General features: G+C 48.9%; 1 protein-coding gene across 2 annotated transcripts; it reads left to right on the top strand.

The window, feature by feature from the left end:
- Positions 1 to 10,825: 10,825 nt before the first annotated feature.
- Positions 10,826 to 25,135, top strand: IL2RB (interleukin 2 receptor subunit beta). Of its 2 annotated transcripts, XM_048302342.1 has the most exons (10): positions 10,826 to 11,169; positions 12,438 to 12,535; positions 12,863 to 12,989; positions 14,378 to 14,492; positions 15,668 to 15,779; positions 16,303 to 16,451; positions 16,885 to 17,071; positions 18,736 to 18,832; positions 20,664 to 20,748; positions 22,116 to 25,135. In XM_048302342.1, the coding sequence occupies exons 2-10, from the start codon at positions 12,454 to 12,456 to the stop codon at positions 22,941 to 22,943; spliced, it is 1,782 nt and encodes a 593-aa protein (XP_048158299.1). In that variant the 5' UTR covers positions 10,826 to 11,169; positions 12,438 to 12,453; the 3' UTR covers positions 22,944 to 25,135. The 2 variants fall into 2 exon arrangements, with proteins under 2 accessions (XP_048158299.1, XP_048158300.1); XM_048302343.1 differs by lacking the exon at positions 10,826 to 11,169 and having other exon boundaries at positions 11,194 to 12,535; positions 16,885 to 17,056.

Raw genomic sequence — 25,135 nt, 5'->3', positions numbered from 1 at the left:
GAATACATAATCATACACATCTCTACAGGCCTCTTTGGTCCTGTGTCAGGCCCAGAGCAAGGGCTATAAATATCCTAGCAAATGCAATATTTTGTCAGGTCAGAGCCCAGCCTTCTTCCCATTTCTTATTTACTTCTGAGGAAGCAGATAAAAACGTGTCCTCAGGAAGTGTAGTGGTTGTGTTTGTGCATATTCTGTTCCTTGAGGTGAGATGCTGGCAGATTGGAAGTGACTTTGTCACACTTCTGAAAGGTGAGGAAAGGAGCGAGGAAGGGAGGAGAGGGGACCAGAAAAGTGTAGCCAGATCTTCAAGAAAAGCTTTCTATGATTCAACCTTTTAGCCTGCCACCTGAATAGTCCCTTCTGCCAAATCCCTTGGGGCTAAGCTGCATGGTGACAGGCAGGGTCTGTAGCTGGTGCCACCCATCACACCATGGATGCCCGACCAGGGAGCTGCTGTAGATGAGGCTCAGCTCAGGCAAGGCAGACCCTGCAATGCTTTGAAGGAACAAGGTCGAAACTGGGTCAGGTCAGCCCTGCTGCCCTGCCAGTGAGCACACCCATGCCCAGAAGGCCACAAAACCATTCATTCATTTATTCGTTCGTTTATTCACCCAAGGTCTGTATTTATTTCCCTGCAGTGGAGCTGCCCTGTGGAATGTGATTCAGGGGTTGGTGACAGCCGGTATCTCTCTCCTGGGAAAGCCATGTGTGCCCTGGGGTTGTGCCTCTCTTTTGCTCTGAAAGAGTGGCCCAAACTCTGCTGCAAAGGGCTCTGTGGACATCTCTGAAGTTCAAGGCACCTGTCACGGGCCTGGCCCTTTACACTGCCTTCCTCCAGGTCTGTGGTCTTGCAGGTATGAAAGGAAGGGAGTGGGACGGAGGGCATGAAGGGCAGGACATGGTGCTGCCTCTGGGAAAGAAAGCACATGCCAGGGACAAGTCAGGAGAAGCTGAAGGCCCTGCGATAGCTCCTTGCCCTGTGACAGCTGTGGGAAAGGGAAGAGAGAAGCAGGACAAGAAAAGTATAAAGGAGACCTTTGACCCTGCTGGTGGGCACAGGTGGACGTTCCTGCACCCAAAGCACCAGGGAGAGCAGAGACACAACACAGCAGGACCTGGCTCCACACAGGAGCTCCTTTGTCACAGGAGGGGTAGTCACAGGAAGTGTCTCTGGCCTTGCCCCAGCTGCCAGCTATGGTGCAAGGTCTGCCCCCATCAGTGCGCTATGCAGGGGGCTGCCACGCCGTACTATAGCAGGTTTCCCCTCTGCTGCAGCCTGCTGCCTCCTCCTCTCCCAAACCACCCAGACAACCTGCTTCACTCACACCTCACTCTTGTTTATCTCCCAGAGTCCAGAGACGGAGAGGGCGTGATGCAACACCCCAGCCAGCGTCGCCCAGTGCCACAAGCAGAGCTGCCACCTCCCTCCATCTAGCACACTGCTGCCAGATGCCAGCAGTGGATTCAATCTGCCCAGGTCTCCTTTTTCTCAGCTTCCCTTTCCCACTGTTGGCTGGGAGCTGCCGTAGGATTTGAAGGGCTGGATGTGGACCCTGCTCGTGGCTGTGTGGATGATGGGGCACAGCTGCGTTTGTGGGCAATTGTTCCACTGCCTCCTGTGGTGCGGCCCTTCTCTGACCACAGTGGCAAAGCAGCCCAGCCACGCCAGGCTTCGGAGGTCTGCTCGAGGTATGCTCTGCTGTGACACCCACACATGTATACACACACATACCAACCTCATATGGACATCTCTCACCTTCCTGCCAGCGGAAACTGTTGCTCTTTTCAAGCCTGGTTCGTTCTGAAGATGCTATCAGGAGGTGGGCAGTGGGGGCTGAGGGTCCAGGCCTCTTTGGTACAGGCACAGCTCCCTCATCTAATGAAATGCCTTCTTCACCCACGAGCTCTCTGTGATCTCTCACCTTGCAGTTATACCACAGTGAGGGCCAGAGCAGAAGGTCTAAATCAAAGGCTTCTGACAGTTCCTCATTCCACAGACCATCCAGCCTCTTGAGTCCACTTGACTCACAAATGACCTGGGAATTATTGCAATACTTCACACTTTTCCCAGTATGTTTGCAGCAGTTAAAATGGGAGGGAGCAGGATGTAGAGCTCTCGGCTTGGAGAAGCTAAGGAGTAGGGAGCTCCCCATCTAGCTGGGGAGGTTGTAAATAGAGCCGTGGGTGAGTGGGAGGCAGGAGGCTGGGTTCTTTCTTGATTCATTTTAACACACTTGGACCCATTGCCAGTGTGGGTGAGGATGGAAAAGTGCAGAGGTGCCTCTGCTGACAGGGAGCCCAGATGGTGTCAGCTGCAGTGCACCTCTGAGGGGGCAGATGTGCCCAAGCCTCGCCAGGTGCGACTGAGGGCAGATGCAACGCTTCAAAGTAGCCAGAGGAAGAAAAGTTCTGTGGAGAAGGAGGCAATAGGTCTCCTGTCTAACTGACCCACATCCTGCAGGGATCATTTTCACAATTCTGGTCTCCTGCTCTGAAGCCCTGACCACCTTCCATGTGTTTGACACTGCAGGGATCATTTTCACAATTCTGATCCCCTGCTCTGAAGCCCTGACCACCTTCCGTGTGTTTGACACAACAGTGCCCTAGAGCAAGCATCATCCATGGAGTGCCTGATGGCCACTGCATTCTGTTTGCCCCACACATGGTTTTCTGGGCTTGTGGCATTCTCACGTTCACCCCTATGGATGCTTTCTTTTCCTCCCCACGTGTCCCCAGTTCTTCCCCTGAAACAGTGGAATGGGGCAGATGACTAGACAGGACATTCCAGGCAACAAAGCCCTGCCACCTGCAGCCGCAGCCAGTAACTCAGCAGATCTTTAGGGCGAAGGATCCACAGGATTACCATTCCACACACCATCTAAAACACCTCCCAAGCCCTTGCTTTGCTCCAATTCCCACTTTTCTATGTGTGGTGTGCTGGTGACATTGTTTGACTCTAAGAGCCTATGCAGGCTTTTACAGCTGCACCACACGATTTTAAATGTTTTTTGGTGTTTTAATTCTATTTGTTCATTATATGGCAGATACTGAAGCACTCCCCTGACCCTCAGACAGGCTTGCTTCTCCTCTCTCATCCCCAGTCCTGCCAGCCATGGAGGCAGAACACCTGTGCCTTCAGTCCAATGGCTAGACCAGGCAGGGACAGTGGTGAGCTGGCTCAGCCCATGACTCTCTTGTCCTGCAGGATGGCAACCTGAGCCCAGAGGAAATGGAGAGAGGATGAATGCATAGCCTTCTCTTTGCTGCAGGTATTTTTTTTTTTTTCCACTCCCCCCTCCTCCTTTACATTGCTATGCCAGTCCCCCTCACCATTTCAAAGCACTGTGCAGAGAGCTCTCAGAGTGCAAAGTGCAGGGGGAGCAGTGGGAGGGTCAGGTGAGGACGGAGAAGGGCAAGAGGAAAAGGTCAGTGACGCAAGCCCAAAGCGATGGCTCTCAGCTGAGCTGCTCGGCTGTTTGTCCGTGCTGCGCTATTTCTACTAGGCAACAATTCACACATCTGGGGACCACAACTCCTTCCACCTCCCACGCTCTTCCCTCCCCCACCACGGGGGCTGAGGCAGGGGAGGGGGAAGGACAGAGAGATGCTGCACCAGCTTGCTAGCATCGTTTCCAAGACCAAAAGGATAAAAACCCTGAGCAGTCCTTTTCATCAGCCACTTTCCCTCTGAACACTGAGCATCTCTGATGAAGGAACCTGCTGCCTGCAAAGAGGCGGGGGAGAGTAGCAAGAAAGTGGGGGGTCTTTTGTGGTGCTCGTAGTGGCACCCTCACCCTTGAAACATAAAAGCAACAGTACATGTTTCCTATTAGAATTAAAGCCTCACCTAAGTAGACCGTGGCTAAGAGAAGGGACTCTGGTGCCTGCGGACACGTGCTGTCCTTGGCCTGTTTCCAGGGTAAGCATTCAAGTGGAGCCAAGTGCTTGATGCCCCCCACGCTGCCCCACTGGGCCTGGACTGTGCTCTGTGCATGTGTTTGTGTGCACGAATGTGTGCACAGGTGCAAGCACAGGCCAGTGCCCCCACGGACCTGCCCCACAGCCTGCTCCACCTGTGGGACACAGCACCTGCCTAAAATAGCCCTCCCAGCCCCGTGCAATTGCTCTTTGCAACTGCAGGGAGAGGGAGGGTGAAATCATGAACTGCTTCAACACTCTGTGCCCTTTCCTGCCTCTTATGTGGGAGCTACCAGAGCGACAGGGAACGGCAATACCCAAAATGACATTTCCTCCCTGCCCATGCATGTCAGCCAGGAAGAGAAGGGGAGGAAAGTGTAACCCTGTGTGTCTTTCTCACAAGGAACTAAGTCCCATTTTCCCTGAGACTTCTACATCCCATTTCCCAAACAGGGGCACAGCCTATGAAGCAGATGGGGTGAGGTGCACCTTGGGTTTTGTGTTATGGCAATGAGCCTGGCGGGTACCTCATGGACAGGGCTCTGTGTTGCATCTCTCAAGGAGCATCTACAGGCTCCTCAGAGACCACAGTGAGGAAAACAGTAGTATCCATAGTGCTTGTTTTTCCTCCAAGTGGTGGTTTGCAATGTTCACCGGGATCTGTTAGTAGTCTCCACTAACATGCAGCCTTGGCTGCCCATAGCCAAAAAAAAGGCTTTTCAATTGTGTGCAGCCTCATCTAGCCACAGAGCCACTCTGCTACAGGCAGTTCACGTCAGAGGAGGGCTCCATAGGAGAAAAAGTCCCCAGAGAAGCGATCCCATAGCTGAAACCCTGGCAGAGGTGTGCTCTCAGGAGGGCTGGGGAGCTCTTAGTTCTGAGCTGTTTCACAAGGTGGTGGTACATCCCTTGAGGCAGTGAAGTGCCCTCAAGTCCTTGGGTCAGGGGGTGGACCTGAACACCACCCTTCCCTTCCATTCCTTACACCCAGGCACGTTGGCTGCTGCCTTTCTCATCAGACCTTCTGCCTCCCCAGGTGGGGAGCAGCAAAGTTAGAGAGCAAATGGGAGGAGAGCTGAACCTGGGAAACTACAGAGCAGAGGAAAAATAGCTCTTCTGGCTGAGCCCAGGGGAGAAACAGGAATGCAGCTCCTGAGCAGCGAGCTGTAAGGAGACAGGAAGCTGCCTCCAAACAAGTAATTTCTGTGCAGGCATCTTAATGACATGAAAGTTAATAATTGCCGCAGTCACAAATCAGTAACCCCCGGAAGGGCTTAAGGGGGAGTAGGGGGCTGGCCCTTGGATAAGCATGACATCACCAACCATATTTTATAACAAAATCAACAATCCAATTAATTCCCTTTCTAGAAACTGCTCAGGCACAGAGATGAAGAAAACAGAGGAGCAAGGAGAGCTCTGAGCAGAATGGGGGTGGTGGCTGTAATGATTTTTTCCTCTAGAGAAGGAAGGGAAATGTGATTAAACTGGGAGCAAGCCTTGATAATCAAAATACCTGAGGGTTTATTCTCAAGAATCTTCTTACAGTATCGTGTCTTGCCTTCAAGCAATTTTGAACGTACAATAAATCTCTAAATTCTTCTCAATTTATTAGGTCTGGAAGCTGTCATTGCTTCGTATTAGGCTTGTCAAGTATTTGTACCCTCTAGCTTTAAATAGAGAGAGATGTAACACATTGACAGGCTGAAAAACAGAGCAGGGCTTTATCTCTCCAAGACTGCCCAGGTAATAAGGTAATGATTTCCCTCAAGGACAAGAGCAGCCACTGATGCTGAATAGCAAATCAGCCAGCATTCAGCTCATTAGCTTGCTTAGGCATGGATTTGGTGTGAGGCTGTTCTCTGAGTCCAGTGCTGCCTTCCTGTAGAACATATCACTTGCACAGGCAATCCCTCTTCAAGACAGTCCTGTGAGCAAGTTCTGTGGGCAATCAAGCCATGCATCTTCAGCATTCAGTGCCAGGAGAACCCTCAGGGATTTGCAGAGGCATGTTTTAACACTGTAAGTCCATAACAGCCCTACAGACCTGGGCAGTGGACACCTGGGTGTGATGCAGGACCCAGAGCCTGGTCTGTGAACCTGTTTTTGAAGAAGATGGGAAGGTGTCCTTTGCGCTCCTTTCTCTGCTGTGGAAATTGAGACTCAGAGAGGATGTGAGAGCTGTACACACATGCTGATAGTCCCATGGGTACGTCACCCTCCTTACAGTTCACGCTACTGAGTTTTCCATCGCAGGTGTGCCAGAATTAGACCATCTGCACACACAAACACCACAATTAGCTGCCAGAGATCACTTGCCACACTGCTGTGTCTCAAATGCCTGCTGGGCCTCAGACACTGTGTCCACAGGCTCAGACAAGGGTGTAGACACTGGCCTTCCTTCATGTTGCTGAGCCTAAGGATGCCTACGGACGCAGAGTGCCAGGCCCAGGGTGACGGCCCAGGGTGACAGCCCAGGTCTTCCTCGAGTGTCTCTAGGGAGGGACCCTGGGTCTGAGCAACCCTTGTGGCACCATGAGCACTCATCAGGGAGACAGACATCCACTCCTGGGAGCTCTCGTAAAGTTTGACTCTGCTGCTGGGCTCCAGCCCCTCCAGCCAAAGTCCTGTCACCATCTAGTTCAACCCAAACATAACGAGGAGCCAGGGCTCAGGTCCTGAGCAGGGGCATCTCGTGGCCATCCCGTGCTCCTCCTCACGAGTTCATAGCAGTGTATTCACAGCCAGGCAGGCTAAGAGTGAAACTGCTTGAAAGTAGCATGCTCTCCCTCCCACCCTTTTTTCCCCACTTCTCTGTGGCTGTGGCCATCACTGTCAAGGAGTGAAAGTGAACACCTCCTCCATCGCCTCCCACCTCTGGCCCCTGACTTGCCTCGAGTGAAAGTGCTTGTGAGTGCCTCAGCTTCCTAACACTTTTGCCCATGTTACTCTATAGCCTACAGGGCTAGGGAATCCCTACTTTTGAACATTTTGTGTATTCATGTGTATATTTGATGTCTACTGCCTTTACCAAGCATGTCTATCAGGACGCTCCGTAGGGCAGAATTTGTAAGGAAAGAAATGCAGGAATATCATCTGCTCTGTAGATAGGCTTAGTACTTGCTGCCCAGCATTGTTACTCCGTTGTGGTACCCGATTCCAGATCTTAAACTCCGTTGCTGAAATGCCTCTCCCCTTAGTGGTGGAGATTAACCTGAGGGCAGTGTTTAGCCTGCAGCAGCAATATCCCTAGGGATGATGGAGCAGGAGGGGAAAAAACCTCTCTCTTACTTCAGCCCAAGTTTGCTGTTTTGATACAAAGTAAAGCCTCTTTTAGGCCTGTAATGTGAAAAAATTGAATAAAGACCTCACTGATACACTGAGCAGTGGTTTCCCACAAGGCCATTTTAGAGACATTTTTCGGAGTAGAACCACAGTTTAACGGGAAAATAACTGCAGATGTAGAACAACAGCGTAGTTTTGAGAAGCGCACGCATACGATTGGCAGGAAACTCAATGCAAAGGTTATAGTTAAAACAACATTATTTGGAAAGTACCAGAAATAACTTACAGAGCGTCTCGAGACCTTCACAGTGTATCCTGTCAGGAAGCGAACTTTAGTGGCCACCAGGGCATCTCTGCCCTCCTCCCTTCACCTCCTGCTGGTTCTGTGCTCTTTCCACTGCTCCAGTCCAGAGGGCCGTGAGGACAGTCCAAGATGGATCTGCTGAGCCCTCCACTGAGCTCACCCCGTGAGCTGGGTGGCTTGCAAGGCATCCCAGTTAACCTGGCATTCTGGTCCCACTGAGAGCCAGCAAAGGCAAGGGATGTCCCCAGCCTAATGAACATGTTGAGCTGGTGAATCCTGGGGTAGTTTGACACCACACAACACTTTTGCCTTCGTGCTTCTTCTCTGTCTCTGTTGTGCTGTTCTCCTTTGCCATTTTGCAGAGACTCTCAGTGGACGTGCAGCTGAAAACAAGCAGTTTCAGCAGCACTGCTCTTCTCTAATGAAAGCTGTGTGAGGGGAAAAAAGTCTTGTGCATAAGTACATGCCTCAGTCTTGAGTATTTTTAAAACTTTTAAAGCTTATGAAACCAGTCTGGCCCAAACAACATCTTTAACCAAACCTCCATCATCACACTTTTACCTGCCACTTTAACACTGAACAACAACACTGACTGCAGAGTTTACCCATCCCAGCCACCATTATGGGGACAGGAAGGTAAAGACAAGAACACCTCGCATGTGTTGCTGACAATGTGGTTTTGTTTGGCTTCTCACATTACAAATGGCACAATTCCTAACAATATCAGTGTAAAGGAGATAAAAAGTGCTACATTCTCAGTAGCACAACATCTTGGGCAATCAAGTTTGAAAACTGTGCTGGCAGGAAGCGTAATTTATATGTGCCAAACGGGGTCTGCACATAGTACTATTATCATGTCTCTGGAGGAAACCTTCTCTTATTTATGCCACACAATTGTTGTTTCAATGGATTTTAAACTGTGTTTCCAAGGGAAATATGCTGAGGAAGTTTGTGTCCCCACACATCAAGGTTTGGTTGTCTGTTAGCTGATCCGTCGGACCATTCCCCCTCCCTTCACAGTTTTGGAAAAGTCAATCAATTCCAGTTGCACTTGACAAAGAGGTATATGTCTTATTACTCTTGAGCAAGGGTATCTTGATAGAGGAGTGCTGGTTTTCCATTGGCACCCTGCGTGGGAAAGTCTTCAATGTGACACCAGTCCTTACTAGATAGCAGAAAATCTGCATGAGAGTCTATCACAGAGAAACAGATCTAGAAAAAAACAGTCTCCAGAGAGGCAGCTGATCACACAAATCCTTATTTCCAACTGCAGCAGCCACCATCTCCTAGAGGGCCTGACTACATATTAAGTTTTCCACTTCCACTGTTTCAGGTACCATAGTGCACAATCAATCTCATAAGATTTTTATATATTAAAAAAAAAAAAAAGAAAAAAATAGAAAAAAAAAGGAATCAGTGGATTTTTTCCCTGATAAGCTGAACAGAGCTGTGCTTTGTGCTCTTGCTGTCCCAAAGTGGTCTCTGGTCTTAAGCTGTAGGTTTCTGCAGTCTGAAAGACAAACATGAAAAATGATGGTTAATAGGAAAGCTCCATTGCAGCTGCAATGCTGGTGATGCCAAGATCTTACTCACAGAGCACTTCATTGCTTCAGATGAGGATTTCTGTGTCAGAGTAAGCTGCATTCATTTTAAGAGTTCCTGGCAAAGGCGGGCTGTGGCCTGATGATCCATGCCATTGCAGCTCCATCCCAACGGGAGCCTGCACAGTGCAGCATACACAGCCAGCGGTTACCAGAGCAGGAGAGCACACAGCTCATCCTCTCTGCTGCTCCTCCTCAGCAGAGGCTGGCTGGTTCTGATTCCCCAGTTGTCCTCCCCAAGCCTGGCCATGACAAGAGTTTTCAGATGCCTAGGAAGAGCATTCAAATGACAGCTCTCAAGACTCCCAGTCCTTGTTGTGCGTGGTGAAGCAAGAGGTGCTGCACTCCACTACTGCTGGCTGAGTGAGTGTTTGGTTCTGGATCAGCTGCTATGCTTTCCCAGAAATGGCCATGAGGACTGACTATTGCAGCCTCCTGCAAAACAGCTCTGCCCATGCCTTCAAGCTACTGGTTTGCTCCAACGCTACTTCTTTTTGAGGTCTAGTATCTTCTGAGATCCAGTGTCTGGGCTGGGCTTCCTGTGACTAAGAACTCATCCTCCTCCTACACCCTTTTTCCACTACCTGAATCCAAGATCCCTTTGTTGTTAAACTCAGTCCCATCCTCCAGGTTTATAGAGCCCTCAAACAGGAACTGCCTGAAGATTTGTGATTAGCCTCTGGCAACTTTTGGTCAGCAAAACTTTCTTGCCAGACCTGAGCTTGGGCCTTGAGCTGCTCTAGGAGAGAAAGGTGAGAAGCATGGAGTGTGGTGACCACTGTACATGTAAGAGGAGATGCTCATCATCTGGCCTCACACCAGTGGCCATCATTGTGCAGCGCAGACCAGACAGGAAACATGATGTGCTGCACTTCAGAGAATTCTATTTCTGTATGGAAAAGAGAGAGGGGGGGTGAGGACACGTTTGCAGGTCCATGTCTATCTGTGAACTGGGCAACCATCAGGCTGTGGATTTGCATTTGTACATCTGCCTTGGCTTGGGATGTGAAGGCAACGAAAGGGGCTATCTGTCTGCAAAGGTGAGGGCACAGGAAGCTTTGGAAAAAGGTGGAAATATTTTTTGTATCCTTGTCTGCCCTGTTGAACGGACAAGCCATGCCAGACAGGCACTGCAGCTACTGCAGGGTGGCATTGCCTGGCTGGACTAGCTGCAAGGCTTAGGTTAGAGGGGGTGGTTCTTCCTTCTGTGGAGTGAATGGGGTGTTTGGCTGGGTAGAGAGGCAGTGGGATGGGTGTTCTTGTGGTGTCACAACACCTGCAAGTGTGAGGGTGTGCCTCAAATTTGTTCACACTCAGTGTTGACCTGGTTCCACTCCCACTGCGACCCAAGATGGATCCTCTAAAACTGGGGCAACAATGTCTGGTTTCATTCAGGTGTTGCTCAGGTCAACAACTCCAGCTATTTTTCACAAAGTGGTCCATGGCATTTCTACTGTAGACAGACTCCTGTCCCCAGTTTCAAAGTGATCTGTAAACTTGTGCAGACCCTGAGAGCAATATGAGTGAACCATTTGGGTGTCTGAAAGAGGAAGCTATGGGTCTTGCCAGTATCCCAAGAGGACAGGTCCTTTTCGCTCTCTCTTTTGCCTCCCAGAAATGGTTTAAACTGGTCCCAGTACGTCTGAGCAGTGTTAACACCTGACCCCTCTAACTCGGTTTCTACACTTATTGCTTTATCAGCAGGAAGTAGAATGTGGTTTGGGTTTTTTTATTCTTGGCCTTACTAGCCTTTTCGATACTTCGGGGCCTTGTCTCAGTCTGACAAGGCAAGCAAGCAGCAGCTTCCTGTGCACAGGTGAGAGGGAGAAGACAGAGAGAGACCATGCATGTATGACAGAAACAGCTTTGGAGCAGAACTGCTGGGCTGGAGGCACCTCTTCTCTTGTGGACATGAGCTGAGCCAGGATACCTGCCTTCATCGCTCTCCCTTTTTCCCCTTGCCCTTCCCCTCACTATTTGACAATCAGCACCTGCTGCCATCCAACCTCACGACCCCAGGCACTCCCTTCGTCCAGACTGCTCAGTGACTGGAGCTGGAAGGTAAAGGGGGCAATGCCAGCTCTCTCCCACATGGGGGTGGCTGACCTGAAAGCATCTTAGAAGGAGTTTCAATCTGACAAACTGAATCTTGCCGTTGGGAAGGGCTGAGAACGTATTTATCTCTCTGTCTCTCCACAATCCTCTCAAATCATACCCCACATCTCACTACCACACCGCCCACTTTCTCTCTCTCCCCTGTCTGCTAATGTGTTGTCATCATGTTTTTCTTCCTCTGAACCTAATCTTTTATCACAACGGGAATTGGTAGTAAGCTCATGCCAGCCCTTTATAAACCCTCTCTTCCCACTCCTCTGGCAGTCCCAGCAAGGTCCAGTGGGACTCCCCTCTTGTTTTGCTCAGGTCTGCCTGAGCTCCAGGGCTGGTGAGAGGTGAGGGTGGGTCCTTCTCCTGTGGGCAAAGGCAGATCTCAAGGTATGGGTGTCCAGGTGGATGGGGAGAGAGAGAGTCTTGGATGAGAAGACCGTGAGACCAGTCTGTCTGATATGGAACATGATTGTACAGGCTTTGTAAGACAAGGAGGCTCCCTGGGTGCCTGGGCTGGATGAGGGCTGCTGCTGAGTTTCCTTATTACAAAGCCCAACTTTTCTGATACCTAAAATCATTACTCCTTCCAAGGCAGAGCAAGGGTCTACTTGGAAGGGATGATGCATAGTTTGTGCACAGCTATGTAATATTTTTTTGATATGGTAAAGCCTTGACTTTCTAGGACCTGGTAAACACTTTCTTCTCCCTGATTCCCCCACCTGTCCCGAACATGGTATTCAAAATCTGCCTCCTAAGCCATGAGCTCTGCAACTAACTTCTGCCAGTTGCATCCAGAGACCCTCTTACTCAGCAAGCACCTAGTTATTTCAGCCCTAGGGTTTACCAAAAAAAGAAGCTCTTCAAAGCGCAGGCTGTGCGCAGCCGAGGCAGCACTCTCTACCTGAGTCAGCAAGCAGCCTGAGACAACGTGCACGGACTGCTGTGCGCTCGCTCACGCGCTTTCAGAAGATATGATTCCTCCAAGCAGCCTCTCTGTGCTGCCCTGTGAACAGCTTCACTGCTGAGCAAAGCACCCAAGGCAGGAAAGCAGTGAGGTGCTGAGGGAGAAGTGCAGGCTCTGGAGTGGAAGGGATATGAGTTTCTGAACCCAGAAGACTGGCACTGCATCCCAGGACCGTGGATGCCGCCTGTGAGATGACATCTTGACATCTTCCCAAGTTCCACTGCTGAGCTGTGTTGTGGGGGTGTCTTCTCTCTTTCAGTGTGTCACCAGTACTGATGAAGCCTTCATTGCTGCTTCTGTCTCACCTCTGCCTGTTCAGCCTCATGCCTCCCTCATGGGCATTAGACTCGGCGCAAGGTAAGAAGCGATTCCTTTCACCTGTGCCAGCTGGGTGAACAGGGAGGGGAGTCAGCCAGGGCAGTGAGTGTGCCACAGTATGCTGCTGTGCAATGTTTGTGTTGTAACATACAGCCAGAGGAGGTTGCAGTATTACCGGTCTCTTACGAGCACATCAGCCTCCAAGGATATAGAGAAATGAGTGGCTCTGCCTTTCTTACTTGGAGTTGTCCAGCAGAGGAGTCAGTCTGTAGTTTGGGATGGGGCAGAATTGTCCGGGGTGGTGGTTAATGCCGAGCATCGATGCTAATTGGGCCACACTGCTGTCCATTTCTTCTCTGCTGGCAGGTGCCTCCAGCCTCACTTGTTGGTATGACTCACGGGCAGCTCTCTTCTGTGACTGGGACCCGGGCAGGGATCTGGTTGAAGCACCCTGCCAGCTGGAGATTTTATCAAAGAATGGCTTTTGTGACAGGTGGGTGACTGGAGAGGCTGAGGAAAAACAATGCCACTTAACAAAAATGTAGGCTTCCCTTTCCCAGGCCAGGTGTAGTGGAGTCACAGAGCTGAGGTGTTTTGTCTTGAATTCTGTCTCTAACCCCAGGTGGGCTGAGATGCTGGCAGCCACTGCTCAGTGTTTGCCATCTGACGGTCCCAAACTGTCTAGCACAACCCATCTTCCAGCTCCTTGGTTCTATCTGAACTTTGCTTTTCAGAAAATCCCTTTTCCTTGTCAGCCACCCTCGGGACAGAAAGGCATTTTCCATGGAAAATGAGGATGTATGGAGATGGGCTGGAGAAGGATGGAATTGAAGTTATACAGAGGCCATTTGGTGGTTGCCAGGATGAGATGAGATGTTGCACCCTGAGTAACAATGAATGAAGAAAAAGATTGTCCCACTTCTCTCCCCTGGCTCTTTCACCTCTTCCAGTTCATGGTGTTTTCCTCTCTCATGTGCCTCCCAGCACAGGGGAGGTGTTTGCCCAGTCCTGCAGAGGGGGCTGGCTGACTCTCTGTCACCTCCAAATAGGACATCTGCAGCCAGGAGGGTTACCAGCCTAGCCCAGGACTGCCCTGGGTGCCTGTCCTAAGGAGAGGCTCACTGTGATTCTGGCATTGAGTGGGTTACTTGTCACTGTCATAGAGACACCACCAATGGGGTCAGATTGGCAAATATGTCCTGGGGCTGGTGCGTGGACCTAGAAAGTTGAAATATTTATGTTGCTCCATGAATGTGAATCAGACACTGTGGCTGGATTTGTTTGACCAGTGCTGTAGGAAAAAACTCCTCCCCACCATCAGCAAGTCCCAGGCCTGATCTGACCTTACAGGCAGATCAGTCAGACACCCCCCAGCTGCTCCAGCCACACTTAGAGCAGAAGAGAGGTCATGGTGTAGTGCTACCACTTGTGATGTCCTGTTCTGGCTGACTGAGATGTGACCTGGCTCAGAAGGTACATGTCACTCAGTATCTGAGATCCTACCGGGCTGTCAGTGGCTGGAAGGAGACCTGTAAATCCTAGAGGAGCTGAAACAGGCACCTGTCTTCCAGGGCCACGTTGCTGTAGGTGAGTTTGGGCTCTGCATGCCCTCTGAAATCAACAGGAAGCAGAGAAGATAGGAAGAGGGTTTTGTGAAGTCTTTGAAACTGGAAATCTGCTATTACCTTTGCCTTGAAATAACAGGGGTGGATTGACTTCCATGTGCCAGCACATAAAATTTGTTTGAGTGATACAATGGGGAGAGAAAGTAGGATTAGATCTTTGCTGTAACCTGTTCAGCAAATACAGTAGGATGTAAAATGCTTTGAAAGCCCTTTAGTGTTACATAATATTTGACTAACTATGAAACAACCTTCCCAGCTCACTGGAGTTCTTTCCCCCACCTGAAAAACGCAAGAAGCACTGCACATTACTCAAGGCAGAGAATATGACAGGGCTGAGGAGATGCAACAAAACCTTCAACCAAAACGTTAATGTGAGTAATTCATCTGGGATGTCCTGGCTAATGACAGGGTGGAAAGGATTTATATATGCATTTTGGGTGTATAAACACTGTGGCATCCAGGAGTAGTACAAAAAGCCCAGACCTAATCCCTGACTCTGGTTCTGGGATTGGGCTTGGTGTTTTGTACTGTTGATATACATGACTCCTGTGGGTTCCCCTGCAGGAGGGATTGGCTTCCTTGTGAGCTGGGCCACACTGGCCTGACCCATGCAGAAGAGCTGCAGGACAGACAGATCATATGCAGTGTCCCATGTCTCTGTTATCTGGGTTTGGCCCTAATCTCTTCCTCTGAGGAGGGATGGGCATCACCACCAGCTCTGAGGTCACCTCCTGAACTCATTTTCCTGGAAAGGATCAATACCATTTTCCAGATCATTAGCTACTGTGAAGTGGGGTTAGATGTGTCTAAAGCAAGATGCAACAGCAACACATCATTGGAGATGATGGTGATGCAAATCTAACTATTATTCCGTATTTAAATCACTCATATTTTAGATTCATTATGTATTTCCATTAGCCATACCCAGAGTCACTGCAGTCCCCATATTTTCAGAAAACACCCACCCAAATTTGAGCTAATATTTTTATTGATAAAGTCACAACCAGTTCTAACGACAGACAAGCTTTCATATATTTGTATATCATGTGCAAAGACAAATTTCAGGGTGGGTATATAGCTCCAAAGTCTTTTCTTTCCAATCAAGCTAATTTGTTGCTTGTTCAGTACTGTATGGTGTATGTGGCCCTTCAGCATCATTGCATCTCAAGTGTCATGTTTAATACTAATGCAGTTTCAGTCTTACCAGGGAACTTAAAATGCTTTCATAAAAACAAAATTTCTCAATAAATGTCACTCATAGAGAGTAACTTCTTTTCTGCTTAGTCAGCACATACAGGAATCCCAGGAAATTAATGTATCGCAATATTTTGTGCCCTTCTTGCCAACAAACCAAGAAACAATCCAACCACATGAAATATAAATTTTTGGTTCCTCACTCACCACTGAGGTTTATGCCCTTCCACCACAAATACCTTCCATATTTATTGTCAAGTATTCCTAAACATCTTATGCATAGGCAATGCTTAGAAATCTGAATGCTTATTCACGAGGTTTCATTGTCAGCAGTGGTTAATTTTCCTTGCAGAATCAGTGCTTCACCATTTCAGACCGTCTTGACTTGTCTGTCCATTGCCAAACTGGAGAGAATGAGAACAAAATACCTGTGGAAATAAAAAACTTCAATCCATTTGCAAATAGTGAGTACTCATCTGTCTTCTGGTCTCTGAAGCTTCCCCATGAGAGGATAGCTGATTTCCCTTCCTCCTCCACCCCTGTGCAACACCCACAGCTGATTTTAAGGCTTGGTCTTTTGCTTGTCCCCTGCTACAATGAGCACAATGTTGACTGCTGCCACTCGCACCTCTGTCATGCCTGTCACATCCTGTCCTGTCCCTTATCTGGATTCAAACAGGTATATCTCAGCTGCCTTCCTGAAAAATATGTGCTGCTAGAAGGACGGAAAGTCCTGCTGCTCTTCCTCTGCCCCCACACTAGTTATGTGCTTCCACCCTTCTTTAAGACAGCTTTGGCATGCATCAGTCTTTGCTGAAAGGATTCAGCTCACTAACCCAGAAGAAAAACATCTGCTTGGGACATTGTTTTGCTGGATATGTGAGTTTACCTGTCTCAAGGAGATGTCCTGCTGCTGAGGGGCTTGATGTGCAGTCCTGTTATGGGCAGAGTATAGGGATATCAGCCCTGCTTCTTCTCTCTTTCCAGTAAAGCTGAGGCCTCCAGGAAACCTTCAGGTGGCTAACATAACTGAAAACACCTCCAACCTAACATGGAGCCTGAATATTTCCTCTCACTATTTGGAGGGGAGACGGGAGTACCAAGTGCGGTACCGACATGTGAGTCAGTCCTGGGAGGTGAGTACCAGAGGGAGAAACTGGGATGTGTTACCATATGAATCCTGGATGAATCCTGGTCTTGTTTATGTAACCCAAGACTTGCTCCTGGGCCTCCTCTCAGAATGTAACCAGTTTTGGTGAAGCTGGAGAGTGGATGAGAGCCCCCGTTCTTTTATCTGTGTCACCTGCTGCCAGTGTTTGGTGATGACAAGGAGGCAGATGGGGATCCTATTTTACTTAGTGCTGTCACAAAAAAAATTCAGACAGTTCCAGGACAGACCTGAAAGGGATGAAAAAAGCAAAGTGAAGAAGAATTTTCCTTCAGGGTGAACAAGGAGTGCAGGAGGTGTAAGGTTTTGAGACAGGTCTTCTCTGAGGGCCTTGGAAAAGATGGGTATGTGAGGCTGTAAACCAAGGTGTTGACGATGTTCTAAATTCTCCCTACTGCCAGGAGGCTGCAAACTTGCCCATTGAACAGGACCAGATGTGGACAAATTTTGAGAGACTCTCACCCAACTCGAAATACGAGGCAGCTGTCCGTGCAAGGCCGAGTGCCAGAAGCACCTACAAAGGCATGTGGAGTGACTGGAGCAAGCCGGTCCTGTGGAGGACACACGCTGACCGTAAGGATCAGTCAGGTAGTCTGACCTGGAGGGGAAAATGGGGACTCAGGGCACACAAGGTAGAATGGCCAAAACAGGGTGAGAAGCTGAAGGAAGATGTGTAGGGAGGACTGTGTTGACCAAAGAGCAGTAGAAAGGCTGAAAACTGTCCCTCCTGATCAGTAAGGACAGATGTCTGACCAGCAGAAGCAGTGGCCAGGACTGGCATTTTCCCAGATGCTAATGTTACCTAGGAACATTCTCCCAGCTTCCTAAAATGGCCCAGTTCAGTGGAGGTATTGATCAGTGAAATGCAGTGAAATGGCTCTCAGCTCCTGAGCTGAAGAACACCTGAGCCTGGGAAGCAAAGTCTCGTGGAAACTGGGAGAGACTCACTGACTTACATGCATGATAAGACCCTTTCAAAGAAAGATCTGCTGAGATTTGCATCGGTCACTGCATGAACTTCCAGCCTTGAAAGATAATGCCCTTCGGTGAGTCACTGGCTGTGGCCTCTGTCATTTTTTTTTCCCAAAAAATAAGCAGGTAGAGGTTATTCCTTCTCATGTTGCCCCCATCCTGCCCCTGCTCAACCCCTCCCTGTTGTTCCTGGTGTTGGTATAAACAGAGGAGCTATGTTTAGAAAGGGCACTGTGTTGCTGTGGCGATCAAATTTTGACAGTGTGTGATGTCAGAGAATAGGATACAGCCGCAACCAGTTGTCATAGCAACCAAGACCCAAAGATAACCAGGGTACCAGAGGCAGAGGAGACAAAGTGATCTGAGTAGCATCTCAAGGACAGGGAAAGAGAGAATGTGCTAAAAATGTCTCCTCTGTCTTTTATTTTCCTCTGTTCTCTCATAACTTCTCCAGAGACTCTCTGCATGACCAGACCAAGGGACACAAGGGATGGGAGGAGATGAGGGGCAGGCAGAGGAAACAGGCACCAGAATAGCAAGACCAAGCAAAGGTGCACTGGGGAGATACGTGTGAAAGAGACAGATCAAGGAAAGTTTGAGATGGCGCCAAACAAGCCTGAGGAGTGCTGGCAGCCCTGGCAACGTGGGAACCCAGTCTCTTTGTCCTAACCCTACAATCCAAGTACTAAAATATGGTGTGAAGCTGTAAACTTTGACTAGGAAGGTTCCTGATGCTTTCCTACACCTCTCAAAAGAAAGAAGCCAGTCCCTTGATCCCTAGCCTTCTCTATCCTTATCCTCTTGCATTCTCAGAGACTTGTGGACCCCATGACTCCCTCCCCCACTGACCATTAATGCTGCTTCAAGCCTCCAACCCCACTTTTAGCTGGTTTTAGGAGTCCCTGCTTTCCTTGGCAATGAAACAGACGGGTTGGTGGACACTTCAATCAGCAGCAGACTGTGCCACCTCATCTGTGGCAAGCCCTAGCTGTGGTGCTGTTGTGAACAGGGAGCTCAAGCTGTTCAGCACAGATTATCTCTTAAGCAACACTTAGGCTCTGAAACCCGTATCAGCTCAAAGGCACCCAACACAACACAGCAGAACCCACTCATACTCTGACCTGTATATTACAATTCTATGTATTATTATAATATTATATAAAATTATAACAAAGGCCCACTTTGATCACCTTGAACAGCCATGAGAGGGCTGCAGCTTCTACCTCCAGAATCCTGGTTACATTTTCACAGCCATTTCCTCATTCTTTCTCATCTTGCAGGAACATCCCAGCCAGTCCTGCCAGTTCTTATAGTGAGCACTTTCCTCTTCGTGATCATTGGGACTGCCTTCCTTATTAACTTACGGACCCTGAAATGGTAATTGAGAATTAAGTTTACATCTCTGTTCCTCTCCTGTACCTTGTGTGTACTCTCAAAACTCAGATTATTTTTCACCTGATGTTACTCAGGATAGAGACGGCTTTAAGCCAACCAATTTATGTTTTATAGCCCGACCTTCTGAGACTGATATTTGCCTGTGGAGAAATAACACCACCACCAACACTGTCGTATTGTGCCTGGTGACCTGGTGCCATGCCCTGGTGCCATGCCCTGGTGCTATGCCCTGGCTAAATTTAAAACAGCTGCATCAACACATCTGCTTCCCAGGGGTTAGAGTGGTGTTTCCTAGCAGGGATGCATCAAAATTGCCTCTTCAAAAGCAGGTCACTGGGTTGAGCACTCTCCCTGCAGCAAAAACCAAGCAAGCCTGGTTACCACTACCTTCTCATTTAAACATTCCAGCAAGAGCTCAGGCAGGATGAGGTGACTTTGGTCTGCAAGCAAAACTCCTGAGCGAGGAGTACAATTCTTGTTCTCCCTGGTCTGTGCAGTCCTCATGCACCGATAAAACCCATATGATGCTTCAAGACCTCTTTGCCAGTGTTTCTACCCAGACACTGCTTTTATTAGGGACTGAAAGTGTCTCACAAGGTTATTCCACACAATAATAGGAACAGTGAGTGACCTGTCAGCTTGGCAAGGTTAGAAACAGTCACAGGTTTTCTCATCTCAGGTCAGGGGTAAAGAAGCAGGGTGCTGATATTCATGGCAGGGAGCAGGGACAAACATCCTCAGGGATGAAGCTGCAGAGGCTGGATGGTTTCTCCGTAAGGAAAGACAGAGAACCGTGCTGAAGGAAGATGGATACTGAGAAAGTCACTGGTCACTCTTTTACCCTGAGTCATAACACAAAGTTGAGGAAGTGCTAGATATACAGCACAGAGAGAGTTAAAAAGGCCTTCTTTCTCCACAAAGTATAATTAACCTAGGGGAATTGAGTGCAGAATAATGCTGAGGTAAGATGCAAGGAAGGATTAGACATGCATGAATAAAAATAGCATCTGCAATGATGTAAGGTCGTTTATATGCAAGAACTAGCAAGTTCTGATGCTTCAGAGAGTACACCAATTGCCTCCAGAGGTCAGGAGGGTTTTTCCTTAGAAAATCCTACAGCAAAGCTTCTGCAAAGGAATGACAAGATGATCCAACCACCCTGAGGAACTGAGGAGCAGATTAGATCACTTCATGCTGCCTCAGGATGACAACGCAGCGGTTCCAGTGAAGGAGAGGCCTCTGGACCGATGCAAGGTGTACTCACTCAGGTGGCTTGCATGCCCAGTGTGCCACAGCTGTACCATGCAGCACCCTGCTAGGAGGGCAGAGAGCTGTGGCACAGCTTTCCCACTGATGGCCCTGCTCAGGCCACATGGTCCCTGTGGTGTCATTGTGGTGGCAGCAAAACAAAGAAGGGACAGCTCACAGCAGTGGGAGCTTGGAAACAAGGGAGGTCTGCTCAGCTTGTCATCAGGACAGGGGCTGAAGGGGGTGTGTGGAGAGGTTAAGGTGACCAGGCAAGGCAAGGAAGAAACCACTAAAACCAGGAAAACCACTTCCCCAGGGAAAAGGCTGAGGGAAGCGTATTTTCCAATGCCAGGTTTATCTGTCTCATCTCTGCACATCTCATGGCTCAGCTAGTGCCTCTCGGACCACGTGAGCAAGGACAGCCCTCAGGCTCGACCTTGTTTTACCTCTCCCCCATGCCAGGGCAGTACCTGTGAATTGCAGTCCACTCTTCCACCCCCACCACAGCGACAGTGATCAGGATCAGGCCCTGCTTCATTTGTCCTTCTCATTCTCTTTCCTCAAGGTTTAAGAAGATCCTGAAGATTCACATCCCAGACCCTGAGAAGTTCTTTCCCCCACTCGTTTCGGTGCACGACGGTGACATTCAGGTATTGGACTGGGGATGGAACCATAGGAGGGGGAAATGAGGGAAAGGAGCGTCCAGCTGCACGTGCCCAGGACAGATAGACCTACACGTGCATACATGATATATGTGCCTGTAGCACCAGCTGCTGGGTTCTCTTCTTAAGTTCTATTTTCTGACCTTCTGAAACCTGACACTCAGCCAAGGCATCTCTAATTACAGAGAAATGGCAAACCACGCAAAACACAGCAAACCCTGCTCCCATAATTGGCAGCCTGAGAGAAAACAAGGGACCTGCAGGAGGGAGCTTGGCCTCTCAAGATCCCCTTCCCTCCCAGTTGAGTGCCTCCCTGCCTGCCCTAGGATGCCCAGCTCTTCCCCAGATTTCCTGCTGTGATCCCCTCTCTGTGGAGGGGAGCCTCCTGTGAGCCTCTCCTCTGCTCCTGATGTGAATTGCCATCACACTGGATAGCACTTTAGCAATTCCTTGCATTTTTGTCTCTTCCCCTTTTTTTCCACTCCACTATTCCCCTTGCCCTAGGCTCTCTGTGAGTATGGGCAGCTGCAAGGAGACAATTACCGTTCTGTGCAGTATTAAAGGGAGCATCAGGTGCAAGGCGTGGGAGGTGATCCCAAGTGTAAGGAGGGTGGAAACAAACTGCAGAGGGTCCAGAGACAGCAAAGCTTTGGAAAAGCCGAGGTGCAAAAAGTCTTAGAAAGCTTGAACTACAGGGAAAGAGTACAGAGTAGGGGAACGGGTGTGCAGCAGGCACTGAAGACACTTTATCAGTGCAGAAAGAACTTGAAAAATTTGCTTTACAAGCCATAAAGGCAATGGATTTGGGTGTCATCAAAAGCAGTTTATTTTTAAGGATAATGATGCGCTGCAGGATGTTGCTCATGATGAATGTGAAAATTAGGCACAAGGGGCCTGGAAGAGCACTTTAGACAAGAAATCTGCATACGGCCATGTGCATGTATCAGAGGCTTGTTCAGCACCGAGGAATAGATTGCATGAAATGCACCTCAATACTGTTTTTCATGCTTCACTTCATCTTATGGTCTTGTAAGGTTTTTTCCTATCTTTTTTATTCCCTTCGTGTCACTTTATTTGTCCATCTTAAATTCCCTGCTCCAGAAATCTCAAGCATAGGCTGACAAGGTCCACTCTTGATTTTAAAGTGACAGAATGACATACTCTCTCCGCAAATCCTGCAGATGAGACATCAAGAATGTGAATTTCCATCCCCACCACCTCTGGTAACTCTTGCTTGGACAGAGAACAGGTCACTTGACTGCAGTGGCCACTCAATAGAAGAAACCTTTGGTTCCCCTCTGAGTGCTATACTTTGGTAGTCACAGTCTCTCTCTCTCATGTTTCTTTCCCATCAGAAATGGCTCTCCTCCCCATTCTCCACATCTTCCTACTGCTTGAACAGCACAATCCCAGAGATCTCCATGCTCGAGGTGATGCAGAAGAATGACCAGGAATCCCAGTTTCTACTTTCCAAGGGAACCCTGACTCCTGATTCTTCTGTAGAAACCAGTGTGCAATCTGGATCCAGCTGCTACACCAACCAAGGCTACTTCTTCTTCCACCTTTCCAACTCCTTTGAGATCCAGCCCTGTCAGGTCTACTTCACCTACGAGCCTTTCACCCAGGAGGGCAGTGGCAGCAAGGATGGCGAGTGTTACCAGGCTCTCCCCTCCCCAGACCTCTGCACACTGGCAGAGGGCATGAACGTGTTGCCCAGCAACTTCTTTCACTGTATTGAGGCAACCCAGGGCTCCCAAAACAGCTCCTTCATGGAACAGACAGAATGTGAAGCCCAGCAGGCCATGGCTGTTCCTGGGGCTCTCCAGTCGAGTGAAGGGACCTCACCAACACCGTTTCTGGAACAGGATGAGAAGGTGATGGACAAAGCAGTTTCACAGCCTGTTGGGCCCGTGTGCCAGCTGGACACTGACTTTCCTGACCCACCGGACCTGCAGGACAGCGATACTGTCACTGTAACGGAGGGGAGTGGGAAGGGGGGTCCTCCAACTGACCCCTGCACACCAGCAGCAAGTGCTACCTCTGCCTTCTCCCAGCCTCCACCTCTAAGGCAAAGGCAGGATGAGGATCCATGCAAAACAGCCTTCTCCAGCCAGGTCCCAAACACTGGTGCCTACCTTTCTCTGAGGGACCTCCAGAGCCAGTACAGCCATTGCTCTGTCTAGGATCTGCCTGGAGGAGACCCACAGGTGGGGAATGCCACCCCTGCAGGGAGGGCTAGACGGACATGAATGTAACTTCAGCATCAATCCCATCGGGACTGCTCACTAATGAGGCTGAGAACACAGGCCAACAAGGACTCACCTTCATAACTGAACCTGTTTTTCTGTTATTACTGGCTCCGATGGCGTAGAAACTCCTCACACTTCTCAAGTGACACTCCAAACCTCACCATCTCGTTTTTCCCTTCCCAGCTCCCAGTAGGAGACTGTGCCAGCACTTCCATGCTCTGCATTTTGGTGTAAAATAGCACTCAGCTTTGAGGCTGAGCAAGCATATGGTCTGTTTGCCTCATCCTGGCCTAAAAACCTCTAATGGGAGGGAGAAGTGCCTGAAGATGCGATTTTGTACAGGGGACAATAACACTGCCAGTCAGTGCTGGGGTTGAAGATGAAATGGATGAAGACATCTCCTCCTGACTGACCAAGGGTGTGATTTTTTTCTATGATGTCCCCACTTTAGGTTTTAAGCAGAGATTACATCCTAAGCTACTTGGTCCAGCTTTAGACTTGAGAGTCTAGACCATAGAGTCTCCAAGGTCGGCTCAGAGTACAACTGTGTCAGCTGTCTAAGCAGTGCAGTGTAAAAAAGAAATCCCCATTATTGGGTTAAAAATACTGGGGAAATCCCCTCCCTCTCTTTCTTTCCTCCAGCTCTGATGGTGGCAGTAAAAAGAACTCAGACAGTTTCCCATTTTGCTACAATATTTTTCATGAAATCGAAAGCCTTTCTGCCCTGCTGGCAAGCTACAGTTTTTTGACTATGATAAGCTGATTGCAGAATAGTTCATCCCACATCCTGTATTAGTGGAAAACAGCACAACGGTGCTGCCTATTCCTTCCATTGCTCAAGGGAAACCATTGCCTAATTAGCGGCAAAGATGTGGTGAATGAGCCCAGAAAAGCAACCCACGAATCAGCACCTTTACTGAACAGAAAACCTCAATCCACTTACAAAGAATGGGGATAGCACTTCATTGTTCTTCTTCCTCTACATGCCCTGATCTGGGTTGAGGAAAAGCCACAGAAGTGGTAAGACGAAGGAAGACAAGTTGTTCTGGTTACATCGACCCCTGCATTGACCATTTCTACCATCTGTCCATTTTTTTGCCATATTTCTGGACTTTTCAGCAGTGGGAAAATACCTTAGCCATGTGCTAAGAGTTCCTCTTATCTCCTAAAAACTCTTCTAAGAGAATTTATACCAGAAAGCTCAAGGATATTGAACTTGTTAGTGCTCCTGTCACAGCTGTGAGTGTCAACTAGAACTAATTCTTTCCTACCTCTGCCTGTCCAATCATGGAGTTTCCTCCTCCTACACTGTTACCTGACCTGGCAGTATGCATCCTGAATATCATTATAAGTCCCAGGTGCAGGGTCACCCTCTGGCTTGGATTTCACTTCAAAAGAGCTTCTCGGAGGAGTTGAGCCTGCTTGTAGCTGGGAGGGCTCTGGGAACTATTCTCTCATCAGTTTCTTCACCACCTGTCTCAAGACATAGACTGCTCCATTATGTCCAGGAGAAAACAGGAGAGGACCCCACAGCTTCCCAGATAAGGAAGCATCAGGTTTTTCCAGCTGTTTCCTGTACTTTTAGAATCTTCCCATATGGACTTTGAAAAGAGACACAAACTCCCTTGCCTCTGATGGGCAGTTTGCTATCCTACATGGGCCAAGGATCCAAGCTGCACTGTCCTCATGTAGACCTTCTTAAGCTTTTCTATTTTCCTTCATAGAATCACTAAGGTTGGAAAAGACCTTCAAGATTATCTAGTCCAAATTTTGACTGAATACCACCATGCCCACTGAACTATATTGCAAAGTGCCACATCTACTTGTTTTCTGAACACTTCAGATGTGACTCCACCATTTCCCTGGGGAGCCTATTCCAATGTTTAACCACTCTTTCAGTGAAGACATTTTTCCTGATATCCGACTTGGACTTCCCCTGGTGCCATTTGAAGTCATTTCCTCTCGATCTATCACTTGTTATCTGGAAGAAGAGACCGACCTCCACCGTGTCACAACTTCCTCTCAGAGAGCTGTAGAGAGCAGTAAGATCTCCCCTGAGCCTTCTTTTCTCCAGGCTAAACATCCCCAGCTCCCTCAGCTGCTCCTCACAGGACTTGAGTTCCAGA

Source organism: Corvus hawaiiensis, chromosome 4 (genome assembly GCF_020740725.1).
Source record: "Corvus hawaiiensis isolate bCorHaw1 chromosome 4, bCorHaw1.pri.cur, whole genome shotgun sequence".
In the NCBI taxonomy this organism is placed as follows: domain Eukaryota; kingdom Metazoa; phylum Chordata; class Aves; order Passeriformes; family Corvidae; genus Corvus; species Corvus hawaiiensis.
The sequence above is the reverse complement of the archived record's forward strand: the minus strand, read 5'-3'. Positions and strand labels throughout refer to the sequence as shown.

Excerpts from the sequence above, each read along its gene's own strand:
- IL2RB (XM_048302342.1), top strand. The coding sequence starts at position 12,454 with ATGAAGCCTTCATTGCTGCTTCTGTCTCACCTCTGCCTGTTCAGCCTC. Across the intron at positions 12,536-12,862 it reads GGCATTAGACTCGGCGCAAG|GTGCCTCCAGCCTCACTTGT; the intron begins GTAAGAAGCGAT and ends CTCTGCTGGCAG. Across the intron at positions 18,833-20,663 it reads AACTTACGGACCCTGAAATG|GTTTAAGAAGATCCTGAAGA; the intron begins GTAATTGAGAAT and ends TCTTTCCTCAAG.